This window comes from Mustelus asterias, chromosome X (genome assembly GCF_964213995.1).
Source record: "Mustelus asterias chromosome X, sMusAst1.hap1.1, whole genome shotgun sequence".
Classification (NCBI taxonomy): Eukaryota; Metazoa; Chordata; class Chondrichthyes; order Carcharhiniformes; family Triakidae; genus Mustelus; species Mustelus asterias.
The window spans coordinates 4,323,158-4,351,142 of NC_135834.1; the positions used below are offsets into that span (position 1 = coordinate 4,323,158).

General features: G+C 44.5%; 1 protein-coding gene across 2 annotated transcripts in view; it reads right to left on the reverse strand.

Moving 5' to 3' along the window:
* Positions 1–27,985, reverse strand: part of os9 (OS9 endoplasmic reticulum lectin) — a 63,579-nt gene that overhangs the window by 27,276 nt on the left and 8,318 nt on the right. For both annotated transcript variants that reach the window (XM_078201250.1, XM_078201249.1), the window contains exons 2-10: positions 21,994–22,170; positions 19,900–19,963; positions 18,184–18,260; positions 14,863–14,961; positions 10,638–10,839; positions 7,919–8,089; positions 4,511–4,632; positions 1,307–1,367; positions 940–1,025 (exon numbers count right to left, since the gene is read on the reverse strand). In XM_078201250.1, coding sequence (XP_078057376.1) covers positions 940–1,025; positions 1,307–1,367; positions 4,511–4,632; positions 7,919–8,089; positions 10,638–10,839; positions 14,863–14,961; positions 18,184–18,260; positions 19,900–19,963; positions 21,994–22,170 — 1,059 coding nt within the window. The remainder of the gene's footprint in view (positions 1–939; positions 1,026–1,306; positions 1,368–4,510; positions 4,633–7,918; positions 8,090–10,637; positions 10,840–14,862; positions 14,962–18,183; positions 18,261–19,899; positions 19,964–21,993; positions 22,171–27,985) is intronic.

A 27,985-nucleotide genomic window follows, 5' to 3' on the forward strand; every position in this document is an offset into this window, starting at 1 on the left:
GGAGAGTGGGGAGAGCGTGGAGCTCGCTCCCACAGGGAGAGTGGGGAGAGCGTGGAGCTCGCTCCCACAGGGAGAGTGGGGAGAGCGTGGAGCTCGCTCCCACAGGGAGAGTGGGGAGAGCGTGGAGCTCACTCCCACAGGGAGAGTGGGGAGAGCGTGGAGCTCACTCCCACAGGGAGAGTGGGGAGAGCGTGGAGCTCACTCCCACAGGGAGAGTGGGGAGAGCGTGGAGCTCACTCCCACAGGGAGAGTGGGGAGAGCGTGGAGCTCACTCCCACAGGGAGAGTGTGGAGAGCGTGGAGCTCACTCCCACAGGGAGAGTAGGGAGAGCGTGGAGCTCACTCCCACAGGGAGAGTGTGGAGCTCACTCCCACAGGGAGAGTGTGGAGCTCACTCCCACAGGGAGAGTGTGGAGCTCACTCCCACAGGGAGAGTGTGGAGCTCACTCCCACAGGGAGAGTGTGGAGCTCACTCCCACAGGGAGAGTGTGGAGCTCACTCCCACAGGGAGAGTGGCTGAAGTGAACAATATCGGTGGATTTAAGGGGAAGCTGGACAAGTATGAGGGAGAGGGGAATAAAGGGTTAGATGAGAAAAGATGGGAGGAGACTCGAGTGAAGCATTAACATTGGCATGGACTGGATGGGCTGAATGGCCTGCTTCTGTGCCTTCCATTGCATGTAATTCTATGCAGAAATGCACACTGGTTTGGTTTTCAAGGAGCTGTGATATTCATTGAAACCAATGTCAGCAAAAAGGTTACAGAAAGGAACTCTTAAACTGTTACAAAATCTAATCACCCAATATGGTCTCGTCAAGCAAGTTACAATTGCTCAAACGGAACACAAAAAGCAGTGAAATTATCATGGCAACCAATGCTTTGCTTCAAGATTAACATCTGACGACTATGCTGAAACCCATTGGACCCCTCCATCGGTACCTTTTTACTCTGGTCTTTTAATTCTTGAATCAATTTTAGAAGATCGTCAGGGGTCCGTGTTATTCTGAACTGCACGCTCTGTTTTCCTGAACGGAAAGGGGGCAGCAAAATAAAAAAACAAGATCACTGCCACTTCAGAATTAAACTTGTAAAAATGATTAGACTTTTAAAAAAAAAAGTAATTTCAACAATAAAAGCTACAAGTACATTAAATTAGATTGTAGTTTCACTCAAGTCAAGGAAAATGGTTGAACAGAAACAAGCCATTTTACACCTGAAGGACATCTGTGGGATGGGCTGTTCTGCCCTTCCCATTTCAAGGGTTTTGTAGAGCTCAGGAAGAAGGATAATAGCAACTGTTGTTTACCTTGGTCACCAAGAAGGTTATCTTCCTCAGTATTAACTGCATCATTCAATTTAGAGTCAGCCTAACAAATGAAGAAACATGCCATTACTGTTACACCCTCAAGTTAAAGAGTATGGTTCTACATATTACCTAGACATTTTGCAAACACTTCTGGCACAATGGGTTCATAAGTCACCAGCGTTTTTCTGCTTCAGATTTAAGAAACAAATTTGGGGTATTTTTTTCCCATCAATTTTTGAATTAAAGGAAATTGGACCGCAAAAATCCAGCTAAATTGAGAGAAAAGGAGTTTTTAAATTTGAAACACTGCCATGAAGTTGAGAAAGCAAGGCCTTCAAATAAAAGTAGAAACCACATGCCAGCGCACAACATTTTTCACAGTGCAGCAGTGATCCCAGGTAAAGCTTGTATATGGCACCGTGAATGCTCATGCATCAAGTTTGAGGTAAAGAAGTGTCAAGATTTGGAGAAGTAAAAGACATTCAACGTTTCAGTTCTATATTCAAAACTGTTAAGATAGACATTACTAGGTAGAAGGATCCTGGCTATCACCCTACCCCCTCCCTTTCCATTACACATTGACTTCTCTGACTGTTCTTCAGAGTGGAGCACACTTCCAACCTTTGCGACTGTGTTTGTATGAAAGAGTGAAGGGTACAAATGGATAAAACACAATGCAGAGCTAAAAGTATTTTAAACAGCAGCTGGGTGCAAATTAAAAGAAAAACCCTCGCATCCATAATTTCACAGCACTCCAAATCTAGGTCCACTATTAAAATTGGGAAGGTTGTGTTAAAACTAGGCACTGGACAATTTACGCCACACTGCAAGAACACATGACAAAGAAAGGGATACCAAGAAGGCATTTATGGCCAGCATGAGGCTATACTTTGGGCACATTGCCTTAAAGCCGAGAGATCCTGTGTATGCTTAGCCCTGCTTGCTTCAGTCTATGCAAAGACTTCATTTTAAGATATTTCTGCCTATGCAACTAACTCGAAGCTTAACAACTGTAGCAGGCTTGACAACATGTAGAATCAGAAGGCATGCTGGGTTAGCTAAAGATTGACCGCATTCCTGAAGGGTACACAATGCAGGGAAACAACAGCAGCTGGGAGGATCATTTTTCTAGACGGAGACATCCTGCGAAAAACACTTCCAATAACAAGTTAAGGGTTGAAATATATTTTGGATTTCAGCATGTTCAGTTCAGTACAGGGCCTGACTGTGAAGCCAGTCTCCAAGTTCACTTTTCTTTGCTTCTGTTATTTTTTTTTAAAAGTTCTGTTCAATAAAAGAAAACCATTCTTAAACTTGTACCAAGTGCTGTCCCTTCGTCTGTTCAAACGAATGAATGGATCCAACAAAAGCCTATAACCACTGCACAAGTATGAGATGATTATCAAACTGGTCATTATCATTTCCCTCAGCGGTTGCCTGGATCCATATCAAGCACTTTTCCACACTCTCCATTAGGATTTTAAAAGTATAATCTGGATTAAGCTTTGCTTTTTTTTAATAAAAAAAACCACTCCAGGGATAAAATTAACCAAACTCAGGTGGTATGACATGAGAAAAAAAATCCATTTTGGGATGGTTAAAGCAAGACGATCCTGTTCTTTAACACACTTTTAAACAAATGCAGATATTCAATTTGCTGATATTTCCCCCCCAAATTTCCCCAGGATTCAATGCTCTCAAATTCAAAGTAGTTTGAAGTGATGCCCATTGGAATAACCCTTATGCATCATGATAAGGAGGAATTTCTTCAGCCAGAGAGTGGTGAATCTGTGGAACTCTTTGCCGCAGAAGGCTGTGGAGGGCCAGGTCATTGAGTGTCTTTAAGACAGAGATAGATAGGTTCTTGATTAATAAGGGGATCAGAGGTTATGGGGAGAAGGCAGGAGAATGGGGATGAGAAAAGTATCAGCCATGATTGAATGGCGGAGCAGACTCGATGGGCCGAGTGGCCTCATTCTGCTCCTGTGTGTTATGGTCTTCACATGTGGGATATAGTAACTTCATAGAAGCAGTCGCGTCAGACTTCCACCGTGTCACGATGGGGGAAGACGGTAGTGTAGTGGTAATTTCACTGGACTAGTAAACCAGAAAACTAGGACAGGGTTCAAATCCCACCATGGCAGCTGTTGGAATTAGAATTCAATTAATAAACTGGAATCGAAAAGCAAGTCTCAGTGACAGTGACCGTGAAGTCATTGTAGACTGTTGTAACAAAAAAGAAAATCACATCTGGTTCACAAATGCCTTTTGGGGAAGGAAATCCATCTTTACCTGGTCTGGCCTACATGTGACCACAGCAATGAGACTCAACTCCCCTCCAAAATGGTGGGGCAAGCCACTCAGTTCAAGGGCGATTATCATAGAAATCATAGAAACTCTACAGTACAGAAAGAGCCATTCGGCCCATCGAGTCTGCACCGACCACAATCCCACCCAGGCCCTACCCCCATATCCCTACATATTTACCCACTAATCCCTCTAACCTACGCATCCCAGGACACTAAGGGGCAATTTTAGCATGGCCAATCAACCTAACCCGCACATCTTTGGACTGTGGGAGGAAACCGGAGGATGAACAACAAATACTGGCTTTTGTTAGCAATGCCCACATCCCATACAAAGGAAAAATGAATATGCTGGGATCATGATATTGAGGATTATGCAGTTTGCTAAAAATAACTGTTTTAGGCTCTGGTATAAATGCTTTGAACATGAAACTTTCAGCAGAACAGGAAGAAAAGAGAGACTGCCAATTTAGTCGTGTCCCATTTCCCAATTGCAATAGGTTGCTCAGTTATTTCTCAAAGCGGAGGCTGAATTTTGAGTTTTCAAATATTAGCACTTTGCAGTAAGATTTGCATCATTAATTGAATATCCATCTTTCAATCGCCCAGTTTAAAATACTTGGTGTTATGCATGTTGGAACACAGCCCCTTTAAGGGAACAGGTCATGCGATCTTGGGTGAGGAGTGAGCTGTTGGGATCCGCCCGGAGTGGGCAGTCTATGTTTGGAGTACGGGGTGACTCGGTCTAAGAGTTGTATGTTCTCGCGCCCGATTGTGGAGTAGATATTGAGAAGACTCAGGAGCAACACTTGCTAACAGAGATTGCTACACCATCCACTGTTCTCCAAACATGAGTTCATTGCTGTATCTAGATACATAAAAATCCTGCAATAAATACCTCTTCTAGCCTTTCCTCTGAAAGGAGACCACCCTCCGTCTCTGGTTTGCTGATTTTATTCCAGAAATCCTCACTAAAGTCATCCTCTTCAGTCACCTCCTGTGAATTTAAGTCTCCACCTCCTGTGAATCAAAGAAATCCCTGGCTGTCAGTCAACTGTCACAGATGCTCCGCATGCAATTTCAGTAAAAGATGGATTCACTCAGATCCATTCACAAGTGAAGGAGTACATTTTGGGATCAAGGGCATTTCAAATAACATGCGTTTGATCTGGTTGGTCAATGACCCCAAGTCTTGTGTCCCATTGGTTAGTGGCAATAGTTGTTTGGCCCCTGCTAACCATGTGATGATTGTTATGTTACATGGTTACCAGAACCAATCCACTCAGTAGAAAAAGCTCTTCCTCGCATCCCCTCCTGTACCTCTCAACCAAAACCTTAAATCTGTCTCCCTAATCCTTGTATCATCAGCCAATGGGAATAGTTTTTCTTTGAGCCCTTACCTAAAGCCAATCCAATCGCGCAAACCTCGATCAAAGTTCCCCTCAATCTCCTTCTCTCCAAGAGGAACGACCATGGCTTCTCCGGCCCTAACCTTAGAGCTAAAATCCCTCACCCCTGGAACCGTTCTGGGAAATCTGCCTCCGCTCCCTCGAGGGCCCTCACATCCTTCCTAAAGTGTGGGGACCAGAACTGGACACAATACTCTAGTTGTCCCCTAATCAGGGCTTCTTAAAGGTTCAGCATAACCTCCCTGTTTTTTATACTCATTATTCCTACTAACAAAGCACAAAATCCCATATGCCTTGCCAACTACCCTCTCAATATGGCTTGCTATCTTCACTGTCAAAGATTTTTTTTTATTGTTCCATTTTGGGGTGTGGGTGTCACTGGCCAGACCAACATTTATTGCCCTTCTGAAGGTGTTAGTGAGCCGCATTCTCGAACTGCTGCAGTCAGAGGTGTGGGTACACCCACTGTGCTGTTTGAGATTTTGTTTTTAAAGTTTTAAAAATCCACAGATTTTTAAAGTTCCAGGATTTTGACCCAATGACAGTGAAATCGAGTCAGTCAGGACGGTGAGTGACTTGGAGGGGAACCTCCAGGTTGTGATGTTCCCAGGTATCTGCTGCCCTTGTCCTTCTGGGTGGTAGTGCGTGTGGGTTTGGAAGGTGCTGTCAAAGGAGCCTTGGTGAGTTGCTGCAGTGTATCTTGTAGATGGTACACACTGCTGCTACTGTGCGTCGGGGGTGGAGGGATTGAATGTTTGTGGAAGGGGTAGTAATCAAGTGGGCTGTTTTGTCCTGGATGGTGTTGAGCTTCTTGTGTTGTTGGAGCTGCACCATCCAGGCAAATGGGGAGTATTCCATCACACTCCTGACTTGTGCCTTGTAGATGGTGGACAGGCTTTGGGGAGTCTGGAGGGGAGTTACTCACTGCAGGATTCCCAGCTTCTGACCTGCTCTTGTAGCCACAGTATTTATATGGCTGGGTCCAGTTCAATTTCCCCCAGGATGTTGATAGCAGGGATTCAGCAATGGAAATGCCATTGAATGGCATGGGGAGATGGTTAAATTCTCTCTTGTTGGAGGGAGTCATTACCTGGCACTCGTGTGGCACAAATGTTACTTGCCACTTATCAGCCCAATCCTCAATATTGTCCGTCTAGCAGCATGTGGGTACAGACGACTGCAGTTGGAGTCGCGAATGGTGCTGAACATTGTGCAACCATCAGCGAGCATCCTCACTTCTGACCTTATGGAGGGAAGGTCATTGATGAAGCAGCTGAAGATGGTTGGGCCTCGGACACGAACCCTGAGGGACTCCTGCAGTGATGTCCTGGAGCCGAGATGATTGACCTCCAACCCCCACAGCCATCTTCCTATGGGCCAGGTATGACTCCAACCAGCGGAGAGTTTTCCCCCCCGATACCCATTGACTCCAGCTTTGCCAGGGCACCTTGATGCCACACTCGGTCGAATGCGGCCTTGATGTCAAGGGCAGTCACTCGCACCTTACCTTGGGCGTTCAACTCTTTTGTCCATGTTTGAACCAAGACTATAATGAGGTCAGGAGCTGAGTGAGCCTGGCAGAAACCAACCTGAGGGTTAGTGAGCAAGCTATTGCTAAGTACCACTTGATAGTGCTGTTGATTGAGTGTAGACTGATGGGGGTGGTAATTAGCTGGGTTGGATTTGTCCTACTTCTTGTGGACAGGACATACCTGGGCAATTTTCCACATTGCTGGGTAGATGCCAGTGCTGTAACTGTACTGGAAGAGCTTGGCCAGGGAAGATACACGCAACGTACCACCAGGTCCCTCTGTCCCCGAGTACACATTAGATCTACTGCTTCATCAAGTCTATTGCCTCTCCTTATCCCTTCAGTCAAAATACATCACCTCATACTTTTCGGTATTAAATTCCATCTACCACATACCTACCCATTGTGATCATCTATACCCTGCTGCAGTGAATTGGTATCCTCACTGTTCATCCCTCCAGTCTGAAAAATAACCACTTATGACTCGCTATTTTCTATCTTTAAGTCAGTGTTATCCAATCCAACACTGACCTTCCTATACCACGAGCCACAATTTTGTTACTGCTATACGCAGGTCAATCGCTTTCTTAAAATCGAGATGGACAACATTCACCACATTGAAATAACTGTTAAGATTAGTCAAACACAATCTGCCTTTTACAAATCCATGCCGACTCTCCGTAACTCAAACCTCAGCAAGTGAATATGGATTTCTTTCCCCCCCTCATGTTAAATTAACCAGCTTTAGGCTACTAGGAATGCCTTTACATCCTTTCTTGAATAAGAATGTCACATTTAAGTTTAAGATTATTCATTAGTGTCTCACAGGCTTACATTAACACTGCAATGAAGTTGCTGTGAAAATCCCCTGGTCGCCACACTACTGCTCAGGTAAACCGAGGGAGAATTTAGCACGGCCAATGCACATAACCAGCACATCTTTCGGACTGTGGGAGGAAACCCACGCAGATACGGGGAAAACGTGCAGACTCCACAGAGACAGTGACCCAAGTCGGGAATCGAACCCAGGTCCCTGGCAGTGTAGGCAGCAGTGCTATCCACTGTGCCTCCCTGTCCAAACCACTGTCCAGACCAGGCAACCATTCTAAAGCATAGCCAACCTTCTGAGTACCTCCTGTCAATTTTCATCCCACTCATTCCATTGGTCAGCCTTGCTTTTACTTGTACTTAATTAGTTTTAGTTTCAGGTATTCTAGCCTTGCACCTCGAACCATATATCACCCTCTTAGTGTAACAGGGCACGCTCATGGGAAAGTGGGAGAAATTTCAGCCAATATTTTGGAATGGAACCCAATACTGTATAAAAACTTTGCTGTGTGGTTACGGGCAGAGGGGACTGGCATACCTTCCAATTCCGATACATTCTCATCAGTGCCTGTCAGCTCCTCCGTTTGATTTTCAGCCTCTTCAGTTAAATCATTCACTTCCTCGATCTGTGCACTTTGGTCTTTCAGCAGCATTTCATCCAAGGTTTTCAACTCTTCTGAGATTTTTTCTACTTTGCGTTTGGTATCAGCTGAAGACATTGTTGGGGCGGAGGGAGACAAAAGAAAAAAAAATGTCACTACAGAAATATCATTTTCATTAACAACGGCACTCAAAAGGCTAGAATGGATGTCAGGACCTCAGAGGGTCAAATGCAAATGGCCACAATGTGGGGGCAGGAGGGGGAAAGAGAAGGAACAGATTCATTGGTCTAATGCGTCATTGGACCAATGATTCCCAAATCTCTCCACCATTTGTAGTTTCCCTTGCGTCATATTTCGGTCTGCTATGAACTAACTGATACCGATATTAGTCAACATCACTGAATCGTGCAATTGCCCAGATTGGACCAATGGAGGAATCGCGGTTTGATTTCTCACGAGTGGGAGGGTGAACTGTGAGTGGGTGCACAGATGCTTCAGCGTAATTTGGACAGGCTGAGTGAGTGGACACACGTAGTATAATGTGGATAAATGAGAGATTATCCATTTCAGTGGCAATAATAGGCAGGCAGATTATTTGAATGGGTGTAAATTGAGAGAGGTGGATACTCAGCGAGACCTTGATGTCCTCATGCATCAGTCGCTGAAAGTAAGCGCGCAGGTACAGCAGGCAGCAAGGATGACAAATGGCATGTTGGCCTTCATAGCGAGAGGGTTTGAGTACAGGGATAGGGATGTTTTGCTGCAATTGTATAGGGCGTTGGTGAGGCCACATCTGGAGTGTTGTGTACAGTTTTGGTGTCCTTATCTGAGGAAGGATGTCCTTGCTATAGAGGGAGCACAGCGAAGGTTTACCAGGCTGATTCCTGGGATGGCAGGTCTGTCATTGAAGAGAGACTAAGCCGGTTAGGATTATATTCACTGGAATTTAGAAGAGCGAGAGGGGATCTCATAGAAACTTATAAAATTCTAACAGGTTTAGACAGGGTAGATTCAGAAAGAATGTTCCTGATGGTGGGGGAGTCCAGAACTAGGGGTCATAGTTTGAGGATAAGGGGTAAACCTTTTAGGACTGAGGTGAGGAGAAATTTTTTCACCCAGAGGGTGGTGAATGTGTGGAATTCGCTCTTGGGGCCAGTTTCTCTGAAGATTTTGCTGCCTTTCCGGTTTAGTCAAGAAAACAAACCAAACCCCCCCCCCCCCCCACCCAAAAAAAACCATTTGCAGCACAACAAGTATGGAACTAGAACGTGGCTGCATGCTGGTAACCGTTAATGAACTATTCCCAGTGTTTGAGAATTCCCAACTTCCTAAATGAATATCAACATTCGTAAAAAGCCAAGCTATTTTTTGCTTAAACCTCAGGGTCACAGCACCCCAGAGAAATCAGAAATAGCAATTTATTTCAAATCAGATCTCGAGTTAGGGGAGTTGGAAGAGCGTGTAGATAACAAACTCATCACCAGCCTGCTTCACCTTCAGTGATCTATGAAGGAGTTCTAAATGGTTTAAGAGATTCATAAAAACACATTCACAAGGAACATATTACCCATCAAGTGGCTCTCAATAAAGATCAAATCATGCCAGACCTAGATTATGGCACATAATGTGGCAATCCAGCAGAAAACAAAAAAGTTACATGAAGAGATTGGCTTTATATTGATGGAGCAAGACAACCAAACTGGTCCAGTGGGAATGGAGGGAGGTCAGACAACCAAGTAGACACATGCACACAAGGAGGGGAGAAACTGACACATCCTAATAAGGCACAATTTCTCCTCAAGTTTGAAGTCTCAATTTCACCAAAAGTCAATTATTTAAAAGTTCTTTTAATTTTTTTTTGTTTCAAATGAATCACCACTTATGAATATATTGTGATTGGATATTGGAATCAAATCCAAGAACAGCGATTTGGATGTTTTGAGAAGCCAACTGCAGAGAGATGAAGCATTCATTATATTCAAAGAATGCCTTTGCTTCAGTTCATTTTTTTAAAAATTGGAATCTTTACCCTACTCATTAAGGCAATACGCCAGCTAACAACTCCACTGGGAGTCACGCAAACTGACACTGCATGCGCTCCTTAATGGAGAAGCAACAGGCACCCAAGCTGGGATGAAAAGGGAAGGTTAGCGCGTCCAGAGGGAAAAGCAGTATTGAAAGCAGAGTTCTCAACAGCAAAGGGAAGGGAGGCATTTTGTTTTTCTGTATAAGCGTGTGTGTTGGGGGGGGGGGGGGGGGCATAATGAATACATAGCCAATACACTCACCATCCTATTGACGGTTGCTTCATCGCCTATAGATTGGGTGCAAACCACTCAAATGCCAGGCTGCCGCGCTTCCCTTTTGGTTCCAACTTTACAGGCACAATGGGGGGGGGGGGACTGGATTTTCCGGTTTTGGGGTGAGCGCGACTAGGAAATCCCACCCAATGTATTAATGTAGGATAGATTAGAAAGATGAAACATTCATGGAGAAGGTGCGGCCATAGCAACAAGCTTCATTATAGAAATACAACTATTGCATGTACACCTTTGGAAGGAAATGCAATAGTGTATATAATACAAGTACAAGTCTATTTGTGCACACCCGTTAATTCACCTTTCTAGATTGAAGGTATAAAATTTCAGTACTTACTCACTTGGGCCTTGACATACTCAACGTATTGCTCTGGACTGAGGGCTGGTTGACATTTAATTGGCTGAGGCTTGGAAACAATAGCAGGTCGCAAGTAAGGGTGATGGCAAATCCGAGTGGTGTGTATTGTTAGCACATAATTACATGACTGAGGCTCATCCACTCGAGCTATGTAATCCCCCGATCCTTCCTCACACATAAACTAGGAGACAACAAGAAATAAAAAGCGACAATGGTTAGCACACGTGGTTATGCTAGAAACACAGTCATGTCATTTACCCAGCAAGCAACCATGAACCCTCGCGCCTTTGAAGCGATTAAGGTTCTCCTAAATATCAGGCATACTAGTGAGCAAGTTCATATAGAAATCTGGAATTCTGGGGCAGAGATTGGCTGGATATCAATTTGGGAGACACCAAGATGGCAAATCAGAATCGGTTGAATACACTGCTGTAGCCTGCAAATAGCCTGTCTTTGATGACTAGATTCCTCAACGCAGTTCTTACTGTAAAAGCACCATGGTTGGTTCTTTTATGATGGTGCCTCTTAGTTCAAGTCCAGACAAATGTGAGGTAATGTATTTTGGAAGGTCAAATACAAATAGGAAATATACAGTAAATGGCAGAACCCTTAAGAGTATTGATAGGCAGAGGGATCTAGGTGTACAGGTACACAGGTCACTGAAAGTGGCATCACAGGTGGAGAAGGTAGTCAAGGCAGCATACGGCATGCTTGCCTTCATCGACCGGGGCATTGAGTTTAAAAATTGGCAAGTCATGTTGCAGCTTTATAGAACCTTAGTTAGGCCGCACTTGGAATAGTGTTCAATTCTGGTCACCACACTACCAGAAGAATGTGAAGGCTTTGGAGAGGGTACAGAAAAGATTTACCAGGATGTTGCCCCTGGTATTGAAGGCATTAGCTACGAGGAGAGGTTGGAGAAATTTGGTTTGTTCTCACTGGAGCAACGGAGGTTGAGGGGCGACCTGAAAGAAGTCTACAAGATTATGAGGGGCATGGGCAGAGTGGATAGTCAGAAGCTTTTTCCCCAGGGTGGAAGAGTCAATTACTAGGGGGCACAGGTTTAAGGTGCGAGGGGCAAGGTTTAAAGGAGATGTACGAGGCAAATTTCTTTTAAAAACAGAGGGTGGTGGATGTCTGGAACTCGTTGCCAGGGGAGGTAGTGGAAGCAAATACGACAGAGTTTTAAGGGGCATCTGGACAAATCCATGAATAGGATGGGAAGAGAGAGATATGGTCCCCGGAAGGGTAGAGGGTTTTAGTTCAGTCGGGCAGCATGGTTGGTGCAGGCTTGGAGGGCCGAAGGGCCTGTTCCTGTGCTGTAATTTTCTTTGTTCTTTGTAATATAAATCACAACAATGTGTGCTGCAGTGACAACTTTCATGCATACCTGCAAGCTTTTAAAAACACCAGCATTTAATCAGAGTACAGAGGGAGAGAGAGAGAGAAATGAGCCCAGGTATTTTGATTATAGGAATTGCACATCAAGGCAAAAGGAGCTGGTATTCAATCAGCATTTCTGTACACTGCAGAAGGCTCAACCAGAATGAAGGTGCAGTAGCACAAATCAGGTCCTTTCTGAATGAGTTGTGAACTTTTTATTCAACCGTGGGGCATGGGCGTCACTGACTGGCCAGCATTTATTGCCCATTCCTGGTACAGTGACAAGCGCTGCTGCCTCACAGCGCCAGGGACCCGGGTTCCATTCCCAGCTTGGGTCACTGTCTGTGTGGAGTCTGCACGGGCTTCCCCCGGGTGCTCTGGTTTCCTCCCACAGTACGAAAGAAGTGCTGTCAGGTGCATTGGCCGTGCTAAATTCTCCCTCAGTGTACCCGAGCAGACGACTCGGGGACTTTTCACAGTAACTTCTTGCAGTGTTAATGTCACCCTACTTGTGACACTAATAAATGAACTTTAAATGCTGTTGAGCTGCCTTCTTGAAATGCTACAGTCCACGTGCTGTGGGTTGACCCACAATACTGTGCATCGTTTGGCAGGGAAGAGTGGCGAACAAAGTCTTAAAGTAAGAGGCACCATCATAAAAGAACCAACCATGGACTGCTGTTGCAAAGTTTTCCCCTGGAAATCCTATTGAGATGAAAATAGTCAATAACGGTGGCTTCCTCCACGCAGCACATCCTAGGAATCTACTTCCCAAAGAGGAGGAGGGCCAAGAAACAAAAGATGGATGGGTGCTTGGATACATTAAAACTCCGAGATCCATCTCTGGTTACTTTCTATAAATAGGCTTCAGCATTACAGGGCATGTTTAGATTAAGCACATGCTGGCCAAAAGTGTCACTCAAATAAAGCACCCGCTTAAAGTATTTTTTTCCATTCCAATCCTATTTTGTTTTATTTTCCCTGAACATTGTGTTGCAGGCATGCATGCATTTAGTGACACCACATGGAACACTTAAGCATAGCACTACAACAGGAACTAGCACCGCCCGAACAGAAACTTAAATGATGCAGGCTATTCAGACAAGCTTATACACTTATAGGATGCCAGTCTTGGGGCGGGATCTTCAGGCCACGTTCATCGTGAAACCGGAAAATCCTGCCAGAGATCAGAGTCCTGTGGCAGGCGGAATGGGAAAATTCGCCCCCTGGCCTCCGACTTACTCCAAGAACGTCTTCAACTCAATCAATCAGATTTAGACTTGCTAACGCATTAGCCTGCGATTAATCTGCAATGACATGTACACGCCACCTGAAGCAGATTGCGGTTAGCTTAGTTTGCAGGAGTCTTGCACTGATCAAGCTGTTTTGTACATGTTTGTGTTTCTGCTCCGCTCCCTCTGGGTCTCAATCAACAAGAAAGAGGAAACATAGGCACAAACCCATACAAACAACAAAACGCAAGGGATTTACTACACAAAAAGAGTTTACGCTGAAACCCAGATGGTCTTTAATATTGAACAGTCGAGGTGGGGCAGTGTACAGAAGCCTTTCATCTTAAAGGCTTTGGCTGCAAGCCAGCTAGCGTGCAGGAGTAGAAGTCTCTACTGACAGCTCGAACAATGTGAAAAGGCAAGTTGCGAGTAGTTTATTGCACAATGATTAAATCAAGCATGCCACAACACCAGCTGATGAGACATTTACTAGAATGTGGGTGACACTGCCAAAGCAGTCGTTATCCCCACCGATAGGTGCTTTGGTGGCAGCCACATGGTGGGGCTTTGAGTCACATGCTATCTGTAGCCAGTGCAGCCTGAGATATCCTGGCCCTGAAGGACATTAGTAACCTAGTGGAGTTTTTAATTTTAAAAAATCACGCATTCCTGGTGCGATTTGAACTCAATATCTGGGGTATGAGGGGAAATAAAATTATATACAATTGGAGTGGAAAAGATACTTTAAGCAGGTGCTGTTTAGAATGAATCTCCTCCTCCCCCTTCAACATGTTTTTAAACAACACTTCCATTTTTGAACCAAATGGGTTAGACTTGACCCCATTTGTTGAATCAGTACTGTAACCACTAGGTTAATACACTCCTTTTATGAATGACACAATGAGTGGCACAATGGCATAGTATGACCAGTATGGTGGCACAGTGGTCTGCTGCCTCACAGCACCATGCACCCAGGTTCGATTCTGGCCTTGAGTGACTATGTTGAGTCTGCACGTTCTCCCCATGTCTGCATGGGTTTCCACCGGGTGCTCCGGTTTCCTCCCACAGTCCAAAGATGTGCAGGTTAGTGGATTGGCCATGCTAAATTGACTTTTAATATCAGGGGGATTAGCAGGGTAAATATGTGGGGTTACGGGAATAGGGCCTGGGTGGGATTGTGGTCGGTACAGACTCAATGGGTCAAATGGCCTCCTTCTGCACTGTAGGGATTCTATGTCAATGGATGGTAGCTAAAGTTGCCAACAAGGCAGAAGCGAATTTAAATCATGCTATAATTAACAAAGAGTGCTTAGTTTAAGTACACTACGGGTTAATTTTTTTTCCTCAGCAGTATAGTTTGAACGTGTAGTGACCTACACCAGGATAAATTTTCTGTTCCTCAGTCTCGCCTTAAGTGGCAATAAAAGAACGATCAAAAAGTCAATAGAAACGTTAAAATAGTCTGGAAAGGAAGTCTACTTTGAACCAAAATAAACCAATTTCTGTGCTTCAACTCTTCAAACAAGTGAATCCTGGATTGAAGTTTATGACTTCAGGTAGTTTCGAGCACAGAGACCCTGTAAACTTACCCTCACTTCAGCCTCTCTCGGCTTCTCATTGAGGTCACACTTGGATCCGTTCACATAAGTCTGACTGTGATATCTTTTCAATTTGTGCTGCTTTGAAGCCTGCAAATTAAGGATGATTCATGTAACTCATGCTTCCAAAAGTGCACGTTAAAAACGTATTAAATTCTCCAAGTACAAATATTCAAGTGCGTGGTTACATTGGCAATAAAAATCAGGATGGCAATAGAAGCAACTGCGTCGTTTAGAATTAATCCCCTCCTCCCCCTTTAACATGTACACTTTAATGAGCACCAGCAGTTCTCCATGACCTGATCAAATGATAACTTCTCACATGCAAACTCACGAGTCTCAACAAGTTATGCAAGAGTGGGAGCAGAGCATAGTCAAGTCTAATGCAGTCCTCATCCAACATCCCCACTTCTGGCAGCCGGGACGGATAGCTTTCATCCCCCCAAACCCCCACCCACCCCTATATTCAAAAGGCCATCCCTCCTGACTGACATCAGGCAACTCAATATGGACTGAAGACTGTACCTGGGGCTTTCCATCCGTATGGTTCAACTAGTGGTTAGTTTAACTAGTGAGCCAACAGCTGCTACACAGATCGAAACATAGAACCCCTACAGTGCAGTGCAGGGGGATGTTCGGCCCATCAAGTCTGCACCGACCAGGCTTACCCCACATTCCTGCACAGTGGTTAGCACTGCTGCTTCACAGCACCTGGGACCCAGGTTCGATTCCCCGGCTTGGGTCACTGTCTGTGCGGAGTCTGCATGTTCTCCCCGTGTTTGCGTGGGTTTCCTCCCACAGTCCAAAAGACATGCTGGTGTGCATTGGCCGTGCTAAATCCTCCCTCAGTGTACCCGAAAGGAGTGTGGCAACTAGGGAATTTTCACAGTAACTTCATTGCAGTGTTGATGTTAGCCTACTTGCGAAACTAATAAATAAGCTTTAAAAAGAAAACATATTTAACCCACTAATCCTCCTAACTTTAACTTGGGACATCAAGGGACAATTTAGCATGACCAATCCACACAGTCCAAAGATGTGCAGGTTGTGGGAGGAAACCCATGCAGACACTGGGAGAACGTGCAAACTCCACACAGACTGAGCCAAGCCAGGAATTGAACCCATGTCCCTGGCGCTGTGAGGCAGTAATGTGCCACTGTGCCACTCTTAGAAGAAATTTGGCACAATAACGCAGCTATTCCAACAGATGAGGATTCATAGCTGCTTTTACACACTTTTAAAAGAAAGATGCAGGCTGGAAACCAGAAGTAAAATATCAAAGGTTTCAGACAGACATTCTTACAGCTTTTACAACTTGGATGTCAAACATCCTGCATTTTCTTTCTTTAAGAACTGCATTTCAAAAGTTGGCCAATTTCATTGCCTATTTCTGAACTATCGGCTATCGACAGAGAAGTTAACTCTCAGTGAAAGTAGGTGAGCTTAGCACCTGAACAGAAAATAATACTGAGCAGGTCAGACAGAATCTGTGAAGAGGGAAACAACAGTTAGTGTGTCAGACCAATGATCAGTCATCAGTAATATTCTAAAGGTTAGTGACCAAAAACGTTAACTGCTTCCCTTGCCCATAGATGCCAGCTGCCTAGGTGAGTGTTGCCAGCATTTTCATCCAGATTTCAGATTTTCCAGCATCTTTTGTTTTTAATTCATTCGTGGGACATGGGTGTCGCTGGCTGGGCCAGCATTTATTGCCCATTCCTAGTTGCCCGAGGGCAGCTGAGATTCAACCACATTGCTGTGGCTCTGGAGTCACATGTGGGCCAGACCGGGTAAGGACGGCAGATTTCCTTCCCTGAAGGACATTAGTGACCCAGATGGGTTTTTCCAACAATGGTTTCACCAGTAGATTCTTAATTCCAGATATTTTTTATTGAATTCAAATTCCACCATGTGCCGTGTTGGGATTCGAACCCGGGTACCTGGAACATTAGCTGAGTTTCTGGATTAATAATCTAGCGATAATACCACTGGGCCATCGCCTGCCCTAAACATGGCGCATCCAGCTTTAAGAAATAAAAATTTCTGTTGAACATTCACTCTCCACAAAAAGTTAAAAGCTGCCCAGGAAATAAATGCTGCAGATTACACTTCCCTGCGAGCTTACCTTGCTATCCCATGGGCTTGCAGCATTCCAAAGAGCAACAACAAAAAAATGCATACCTTCTACTTAGAGGCAAGGAGGTCGGAGATAGATATTTGCGCACAAGTCACTACTGCAGTGATGGTGAACCATTACAGAAAATAAAAGAAGTTGCATTTATATTGCGCCATTCAGGACCTCAGGATGCCTTATAGCCAATGAAGTACTTTTGAAGTGCAGTCATTAGTGTAAAGAAATGCAGCAGCCAATTTGCGCACAGCAAGGTTCTATAAACAGCAATGAGAAATGACCAGATAATCTGTTGGTTGAGCGATAAACATTGGTCAGGCCCACAGGGGCGTCTTTCCCCTGTCCTCCTTTTGATTAGCATCATGAGATCTTTTATAGCCACAGAAGGGGGCAGACAGGGTTTTTGGTTTAACACCCAGCTCATCCAACAATGCAGCACTCCCACAGTACTGCACTCAAGTGTCAACCTGGATTGTGCGTTCAAGTCTCCAGAGTGAGACTTGAACCCACAACCTTCTGACTCAGGCGAAGGAGCTACCATTGAGCCACAGCTGACACAGACCATTAAATGTCAAGATCCACTCAGAGCTTGGAAATTCAACTTGACTAAAGTCAAAATAAGACGGGAGAGTTAGTCACTCTACCTACGCAAAGTGAACCAGCCAAAGCAAATGGTTATGTAGGGTGGCACGGTGGCACAGTGGTTAGCATTGCTGCCTCACAGCACCGGGGACCCGAGTTCAATTCCCAGCTTGGGTCATTGTGTGGTGTCTGCATATTCTCCCCATGTGTGGGTTTCCTCCCACAGTCCAAAGATGTGTAGATTAGGTGGATTGGCCATGCTAAATTGTTCCTTAGTGTCCAAAGATGTGTAGGTTAGGTGGATTGGCCATGCTAAATTGCCCCTTAATGTCCAAAGATGTGTAGGTTAGGGGGATTGGCCATGCTAAACTGCCCTTTAATATCAGGGGGTAGTCGGGTTAAGTAGTTATGGGGATAGGGCCTGGGTGGGATTGTGGTCGGTGCAGACTCGATGGGCCAAATGGCCTCCTTCTGCACTGTAGGGTTCTGTGATATAAATTCTGAGTGCACGAACAGCATTTACTTAGAGCAATCAGCTTTTGTGACCTGCAACAGAATGACACCAGAGCAGCCTACCTAGGATTGGAATTCATCCTTACCTTTGCAGTTTCATTGTTCCAGTCAAATTCAGATTCATAAAACCCAAGATACATCACATCTCCTTTAACTTCAGAATCTGAGCACAACAAAAAAATTAAAGCGAAAATGCAAACTCTGTCTTGGAAAGTGGAGTTAAAAATGTTGAGAACTATGTGCAGTGTTAGACAAACACTGCATTTATATCATAGAGCTGGCATTGTATGCAACTTTGTTCTGTCAGCAGCGCTTAAATAGCACGTCAGCCCAGGGTGACTTCTCCAGCACGGAGACCACCTTCCAGAGGCAGCTCCTTTCTACATCACTCGTTTGCATCCAGTGCTTTGCTTCCAGTCACCATTTTGCTCTGGACTCCAAGCACTCAACTCACCTATTAAGAGGTCTGCTTTGTGGTTTTTAGACTGCTGGCCGGTACAAACCTTTCCCCCAACTTTAGGGGAGCTTTTAGGCCAGAACCAGTCACAAACGTGGCCTGAACAACACTGCACGTGCAGTGATTTGTCAGTAAACTGCATGCCAGCAGCCTTGAAGTAACGCAGAAGCTTTCATAACATGAAACGCAAATGTATTCAACCATTTACTTGGAACACAAGTGCACATGGCAGCATCAGGCACATGTATGGGAACACATCAGGAGAAGGAAAGCGTTGGCAATCGCACCTTTATCACAATTATTTCCTGCATTATAAAATAGAAAAGCTTCTAGTGCAAACATCTTCATTGGATTAGGGCAACATTGAGCAGAAGGCAGGGTCAGCTTGCATACCCATCTTCTCAATTGCAGATGGTGCGTACTTGATGTAGGGGAGGGAAGAATGGAGCAGTAAAATACCTTTTTCTTTGGACAGACAATGTGTCAAAAATCTGATATATAGTCAAACCAAATTAGGAGGAACTTTGCAACTGTACAAAGGTATTTTGAATCTCATTGCTGTTGGCAGCACATACACTATTCCTCACAGTGTGCGCAATACTGGAGATTTGGGTCAGTTTTGACTTAGTAGCTATTTCTTTACAGCCAGCTCCAGTGCCTAAGAGCTCTACAACAGATTCCTGTACTGTTTAATTCACATGTGGAGATGTCGGCGTTGGACTGGGGTAAACAGTAAGAGTTTTAACAATACCAGGTTAAAGTCCAACAGGTTTATTTGGTAGCAAATGCCATCAGCTTTCGGAGCCCTGCTCCTTCATCAGATATCCACTCCATCTGCCGAAGGAGCAGCGCTCCGAAAGCTAATGGCATTTGCTACCAAATAAACCTGTTGGACTTTAACCTGGTGTTGTTAAAACTCTTACTCTGTTTAATTAAGTTGGGGGGGGGGGGGGGGTCGCACGTTTAGTCAACTAAACGTTTGGGAGAAATAATGCCAACTTAAATGCTGGATTGGGATTGGCTCAGTGTACATGATTAACAGCATTTATTTAAAAAGAAAAGGTAGAATATCCAAAATGTAAAGTCTCAGCAACTATTTTCTGTGATATAAAAAGGAGTCTGGCGCCTTGGGGAGTTGGTTTGAAAATCTCAGAAACCCATCTCCTGAAAAGATGGGGGCGAGAAAGAATTGGTTTGAAGTTCCATAAAGCCATCTGGATTTACATAGACCCACACAACTAAGAAAATGCAGGAGAGCAAGCGAAAAGGTGAGAGCCAACCTAATCTACAGGAAAGATAAAGATCCAAAAATATAACTTTCATTAACACAAGCGCCTGTATTTACCTTCTGTATGGTACTGCTTGATATGCTGGCCATAGCAAAACTCATACGTCCACCAATCTTTGGTCTGTCAGGAAAGAACGAAGAAAAGCAAGCTCCAATGAAACAGAGACTCAACAACAGCAAGTTAAACAAGTCAGGCACCCTAAAAATCTGACTTACAGCAACTTAAACAAAAAAAAAAAGGATCTAATACTTCTTACTGTAGAAAGACATTTATTTTTGCTCCAGGTTAGCCGTTACCTTTCCTTACCACTTCTACATTTAAAAGATTGCAGGGCAGGGGTAAGAATTGACATTTTATGATGTAGTTTATTACCTTGCCAGAACTTGTTTGCAGGTGCCAATGTACTGTGCTTCTTTCTCAACTTCTGCTCTACGTGCAAGGCTGCCAGAGACATTTTTAAACAACATTCCTAAATCGAAGGGCTAGTATTGAAACATACTGGTTCTGTATTAGTGAAACACAAACTCTCCTCTTCCAAAACAAAAAAGAGGCAACATTGAGATTGGATCCTGGCTTCAATTCCTGCCACCATTTGCCTCTCTACAGTGCTTCACAATATTATGCATTTTAAATGCAGTATTTGGAACTTTATGCAAAAAAAAGCAGGTTACAGCGCACAAGTGTTACGGAGGGGTGATTGTACTAATTACTTGGAAGCATGTTGCATCAACCTTGAGGGACACTGCCAGAATTGGAGGCCCTACAACTCTGCTGGCAAACCTCAACCGTGTACTGTGGCAGTCAGCCCAACAGATAGCAAGAATCTCATGTTCAACTCCTGACCAATTCAGAGCAAGTCTATAATTGGTCAGAATTTCAACAGGAAAATCCTTCAGCAAAAAGAAAAAAAATAAAGCAGACTTCTACTCCTGATCACTATTGTAAGATTAAGCACATGTAAACATCGGGTAATGTTCTGTGACGTTCCTCAAAAATTAAACACATGACTACTCAAACCTGCATGAAAGATGGCTTACAGGATGAGCTACCAGAGGGCTTCCTGTAGCAGGGTGAGCTCCCACAGGACTTCCTGTCACAGAACAAGTGTCACACATTAACACTGCAATGAAGTCACCACACTCTGGCGCCTGTCTCTGCCCCCGAGTGTGAAGAAAATTGGAGAGGGTACGGGAGAAGGCAGTTTACAAACCTCAATTAAAAATGCTGATATGTATTATGACATTATAGTATGGCACACTCATCGCTTTGCAATTCAATTTTTTGGAAAAACACGAGTGAGACTATTAGATTATCTAAATGGAAAGAAATTACAACATGCTGCTGTGCAGAGGGACCTGGGGGTCCTTGTGCATGAGACGCAAAAACCCAGTCTGCAGGTGCAACAGGTGATCAAGAAGGCAAATGGGATGTTGGCCTATATCGCAAGGGGGATAGAATATAAAAGCAGAGATGTCTTGCTGCATCTGTACAGGGCATTGGTGAGGCCGCAGCTGGAATACTGTGTGCAGTATTGGTCCCCTTATTTGCAGAAGGATATATTGGCCTTGGAGGGAATGCAGAGAAGGTTCACCAGGTTGATACCAGAGATGAGGGGTGTTGATTATGAGGAGAGACTGAGCAGATTGGGTTTGTACTCGTTGGAATTTAGAAGGCTGAGGGGGGATCTTATAGAGACCTATAAGATAATGAAGGGGCTGGATAGGGTAGAGATGGAGAGATTCTTTCCACTTAGAAAGGAAGCTAGAACTAGAGGGCACAGCCTCAAAATAAAGGGGGGTCGGTTTAGGACAGAGTTGAGGAGGAACTTCTCTCAGAGGGTGGTGAATCTCTGGAATTCTCTGCCCACTGAAGTGGTGGAGGCTACCTCGTTGAATATGTTTAAAGCGCGGATGGATGGATTCCTGATCGGTAAGGGAATTAGGGGTTATAGGGATCAGGTGGGTAATTGGAACTGATCCACTTCAGATCAGCCATGATCTTATTGAATGGCGGGGCAGCTTGAGGGGCTAGATGGCCTACTCCTGCTCCTATTTCTTATGTTCTTATGAGACCCAGGGAAATGTTTGACAACATACAGATTTAAAAAAGCACAATACATGTTGCTTTGTTCCTCCAAAAGAACACCTCACCTTTACAAGACACGGAGCTGCCTGCATTGGCTTCAACAGCTCCGAGATCTCTAACCCAGTGTAGGATTGAGATTCATCTTCGGATTCCTGCTGAAATTTCAGGGCTTGAACTGGCAGCCTGCACTCATACATCTGCTTATATTTGGAAGAAACCATGACAACATCATCTGACTTAGTCTGCAAAGAGAGAAAACACTCAATTAGACGGCCGTCGCAACCAGAGGTTGTACCAGTAACAGAGTAGCCCGAAACCAGAGGTAATCAAGCAGCTCTTTCACCCCAGGCCAGGAATCTGACAAATTGACCAAAGAATCCCTTCCAATCATCCAAGACCTGACATGAAAAACTCTTGAGCAGCAGCAGTTTAGTGGGTACACCTCCATGCCACAAAACCAGCCATCAAATTCCAGTCGCAGACCAGATGACTGGTTTGGGAAATAGAAGCATTACCCTGAAACATTAAGGGTTAACACATTCATTTCAACTAATAGGATGAGAAGTTAACTCATAGGATATGTAATTTGATTAATTTTAATCTGAAAGACAAGTTTACGTTTCTTTATTGTTGTCACAAGTAGGTTTACATTAACACTACAATGAAGTTACTGTGAAAATCCCCAAGTCGCCACACTCCTGTTCGGGTACACTGAGGGAGAATTTAGCATGGTCAATCCTCCTAACCAGCACGTCTTTCAGACTGTGGGAGGAAACCGGAGCACCCGGAGGAAACCCACGCCGACATGGGGAGAATGTGCAGACTCCACACAGACAGTGACCCGAGCCGGGAATCGAACCCGGGTCCCTGGAGCTGTGAGGCAGCAGTGCCAACTGCTGTGTCATCACTCCTGAAGGGTTGCCCTGATCGGTTGCTGTAACCCCGGCTTTATCGTTTATACAGTTTAAATTCTACACACTATCTTGTATATAATGTGAAGCAATGATAGAAGGTACTTCAGGTGTCAAGTGGACATGTAATACATAATCATAGAATTCCTGCAGTGCAGAATGAGGCCATTTGGCCCATCGAGTCTGCACCGACCACAAACCCACCCAGGCCCTATTCATATAAAGATGCATGTAAATTCTCAGAAATGCTCGGGTGTTGTGTGCTGTCTTCTCAGATGTGTGAAATTTTGCAAATTTATAATCCAAAGTCAACTGGTTCTGTACAGTCACAGATTCCTCTTAAATCTTCCCACAATATTTAAATGTAATAAAATGAAAAAAACTTAACCACCTTAGCAGACCAAACATGATGCCACTTGCCAAAGATATCAGGATCTTACTGAATCTTGGTTCCATAGGTTCCAGTTGTCATCCAGCACTTCAGCCAAGTACTCATTCTAGGTAGTGCTGTACTGGAGCTATTTAACTGCAGGGCACCTCACCAAATTCTTCACCAATGTTCAGGCAGACACGGGCAGTAAAACGAACTTCCAGATAGTGATCAGGAGTGGGGACACTGCAGAGAGCGAGGACAATTATATCGTGCACCCATCACTACCTTGGCAGAATTGAGCTAATTCATAGAATTCTACAGTGCAGAAGGAGGCCATTCAGCCCATCAAGTCTGCACCAACCACAATCCCACCCAGGCCCTATCCCCATAACCCCAAAACACATTTACCCTAACTAGTCCAAATGACACTAAGGGGCAATTTAACATGGCCAATCCACCCAACCTGCACATCTTTGGACGTGAAGGCACTTTGAGGTCTCCAGACAATCCATCCATTCAATGAAGCACGATGCAGCAGAGTGTCAGCCCAGATTTTGTGCTCATGTCTCAGATGTGGAACTTGAACCCATAACCTCAAAGGCAAGTGTGTCACCAACAGATGACAAGACACACTTCCTAAATACTGCAATTTCCAATTTTCTGTAGATTTCCCCGACAGGTAAGGAAGAAATTGGAGGATGTCAAATTTCACTCGTAATACATGTGGAGTTAGTTCACTAGTAATACACGGGAACCTTTCCTATTCACACACAGGAACACATACAGCACCAGCCCTCAAGTACAAAAGACAGAACTAGTGCCTCCAGAATGTTTTGTCCAGTACACACTGTCCCTGCTTGGTAGGCAGAGCAGAGATTATTAACCTGTAGACAAGACCCAACAGAGTTCAAGGAATTTAGAGCCCAATCATTCCTTGACCAAAAACAGAAGAAACATTTCTTTATGCTCCAAGATGAACAAACTGGAGGGATGAAGTTTTAACCATGGGATCTCAGAATGCAATTTTGCTGGGCAAAAATGAGAAGTTAATCAGGATATCCGCAATAATGACTGAACACTTTGCAATTAGCCACTTCATTAGTTAAAGTGTCAAAATTCAATGCTGCAGACGTGAGTTTTTTTTTACTTAAAATGGCTGAGCAGCCCAAGTGAGGAACAATGTGGTCCTTCCTGTGCTGAACCTCCCAATGGGGTGTCAGAAACACATTGTTTGGCCGGATGCCTGTAGAAACTGCACAACACGTAGATCAGCACATTGCAGCAGTGCAAAACGTACATGAAGGAATGTTGTAATTAAAGATTTATGCAAAGACAGAAAACAGCATGGAGGCAAGATACCAACGTGATTCAAGTGACATTCCACATGCCATGGCTGCTGCGAGATTAGAGTCGCAACAATTGACGTTTTATAAATAGAAAACAGTCTGAAAGCAAAATAGGACATCATTCCCTGTGTGTGCTTGGTATGGCTCCAGGTAAATCAGGAACTTGACATTATGACTGCTCTCCTATTTACATTTGACTTTGCAACGTGCGAGCTAAATGCAGAGCATAACAAGTCATTTCAGATCAAACAAAGAGAAAACACTGCATCCACTTGTTTAGACCACCGGCTTCCACTGGTTAATTGTAAATTTGACCTTTTCAGATTTGACAGTCATTATTTTGAATCAATACCCTGCGGCATGTCAACTTGCAATGCTTTCCCTCTCCAGAGCCACCTTTCTACTAGTCCATATCAACATGTCAGGGTTCAACACATCGCAACAAATTAATGGTGTAGCTGCAATGTATGTTGAGCGTCAGCGTCATCACCCTGTTTGCCATATTGCTGTGAAGGTTGCCAGTTTCACAGCAATCCCAAGTACAGTACAAGCAACAAGGCAAACTTGGATGCTTTTGGAACTGCCCTCAACGATTTCCAATAACACTGGAAGCCAATTCATAGTGCACATTGATGGAATGCACGCATGACAACCCACAGACATGGCACAAATTGGGACATCTATTTTTTTTGAATCAATTAAGCTGCCTTGTTTAATTGTGGCAATTTTGGAGCTCTATTCTCCCCAAGCATATGTCAAATTTCAGAGTCTTGACTCTTTTTCTCCCAGCAACGTGGCTGAATAGCTCAACGCTGCAATATTTGCTACACCACTCTGGAAAAGATATTCACATTCATACAGCATCTTTCACAACCTCTGGTCATCCCAAATAGCTGATCCGCCATTCTGCAATTACCACTCCAGAGTATGTCAAGCCCCAACCTATAATCACGTGCATTAATGCACAAGACCAGCTACCTAGAGGTCAAACACAGAATTTGATAAATCTAGTACACTGTGGGGAGGAACAAAATATAAACTGACATTGTCAAAATTTTATATTCACAAAAGCCCAATAGTAAAGGAAAGCTGCCAGCCCCACCCTTTCTGACCTATGACTATATACCATACCAGTAACTTTCCAGGCCACTGCAGAGGTTAAGAACGTACGAACAGTAAATGCAGCCTTGCCAGCGGCACCCACATCCAAAGAGTCTAACACCCACTGAAACCCCTTAGGCGAATAATGCCTTGAACACATGGCACTTCTCTTTAAAACTTGTTCATCATAAGGCAGTCAATACCACAAGTGCAAAGGACTTGGGGTGGCGCAGTGGTTAGCACTGCTGCCTCTCAGCACCAAGGACCTGGGTTCAATTCCCAGCCTTGGGTCACCGTCTGTGTGGAGTTTGCACATTCTCCCCGTGTCTGTGTGGGTTTCCTCCGGGGGCTCCGGTTTCCTCCCACACTCCAAAGGTGTGGGTTAGGTGGATTGGCCATGCTAAATTGCCCTTTAGTGTCAGGGGGACTAGCTAGGGTAAATGCATGGGGTTATGGCCTGGGTGGGATTGTGGTCGGTGCAGACTTGATGGGCCGAATGGCCTCCTTCTGCACTGATCTAACTGTTAATCAGTGAATACCAGCAATTTTGAAGGCTTTCAGGCAGTGTATAGTTAGAGGACGTAGGAACACAGAAACACGTGCAGGGAAGAACAGCTTGCACAGGGATGGCACCAAAATTGAAGTATTACAACCATCAGGTTATATATTTAGAAAAAAAGTGACCTGATAGAGCTCTTCAAAATGATGGCAAGGTTGTGGAGATGATATTTCCACTTCAGAGAATCCAAAATTAGGGCCATCGATACAACATAGTTACTAATAAATACATTGGGGAAATAAGAAGAAATTACTTTAGAATAGTGGCACTCACTACGGCAGGAAGCAATTAAGGCCAATAACTTCAAATACGTTCAAACAAATACTAGACAGATGCATAAATAGAAGGGAATAGGAAGATGTGATGAAAGGTTACAGTGAGGCAGATAAGCCAGAGGTGGGATTTTCCAGCCACATTCTCCCCGAAACTGAAAAATCCCACCCGAGGTCAACGGACCTTTCGATGGGCCGCCCCTCGCCCTCCGAGTGGAATGGGAAAATTCACCCCCAGGAGGAGAAGACAAGTGTGGAGTATGAACACCAACATAGCCATTTTGGTGTTGCATATTCAGTGTTATTCTACTGGCATGATGGCAGTGCTGTGGCTCAAGGTGGCAAATCATCAATATGCAACAGTACGGTTTCTAAACACAGCTGAGGTCAGGTATTCCATGCTATGTTACTGTGGGAGCTGCCAAGAGGAAGCCAAATGCCTCTCAGAAGGGTAGAATCAGGCACTTGTTAGCTCAGATATGCAGGCAGATTGCTCACCCACCCTCAAGGCAATTGAGGGAACAGTCATAGTCTTCTTGGAAACAATCTCCAAAACAAGGCGCTCACACAAATTAAAAACCCTTAGGCTACAGGTAAACGTGGCACGAGGGAGCATGAGACTGCTTCGTACAGAGTGAATCATCAGTATTAGCTGTGTTTTGTACATTCTGGCACAATTCAATAGGAGGAAAATAGCAGGGACCGCACAAATCATGGAATCAGACTCATGATGGCACAGAAGCAGCCATTTCGACCCTTCAAGTCCAATGAGCAATCCAGTCAGTCCCATTCCCCCGCCCTATCCTGTAAGTTTATTTCCCCCAAGCACCCATCCAATTTCCTCTTGAAATCATTCATCATCTCTCCTTCTACCTCCCTCAGAGGCAGCAAGTTCCAGGTCATTCTCACTGAAATAGTTCCACTTCACATCCCCTCCTGCATCTCTTATCCAGAACCTTGAATCTGTGTCCTCTCGGGGATTTTCACAGCAACTTCATTGCAGTGTTAACGCAAGCCTACTTGTGACACTAACAAATAAACTTTAAACACTAATCCTTGTACTTCAGCCAATGGGAACAGTTTTTCTTTGTCCATCTTATCTAAACCTGTCATAACTTTGTAAGCCTCGATCAAATCTCCCCTCAAACTCCTTCGCTCCGAGGGGGAACAACCCCAGCTCCTCCAACCCCAACGTTGGAGCTAAACGCCCCTCACCCCTGAAACCGTTCTGGTAAATCTGCCTCCGCACCTTCGAGGGCCCTCACATCCTTCCTAAAGTGTGGGGACCAGAACTGGACACAATACTCTACTTCTGACCTGACCAGGGGTTTAGGTATTTTTCTCCAAACAGAGAAAATACAGGTTATTCATTCCAACTGGTCCATGATAATACTCCACCCGAGTCTTCCCACCCCATCAGCAAACCCTGCTATATCTTTCTCCCTCGTACGTCTATCAAACTTCCCCTCAAAAGCATCTACACTATTCACCTCAA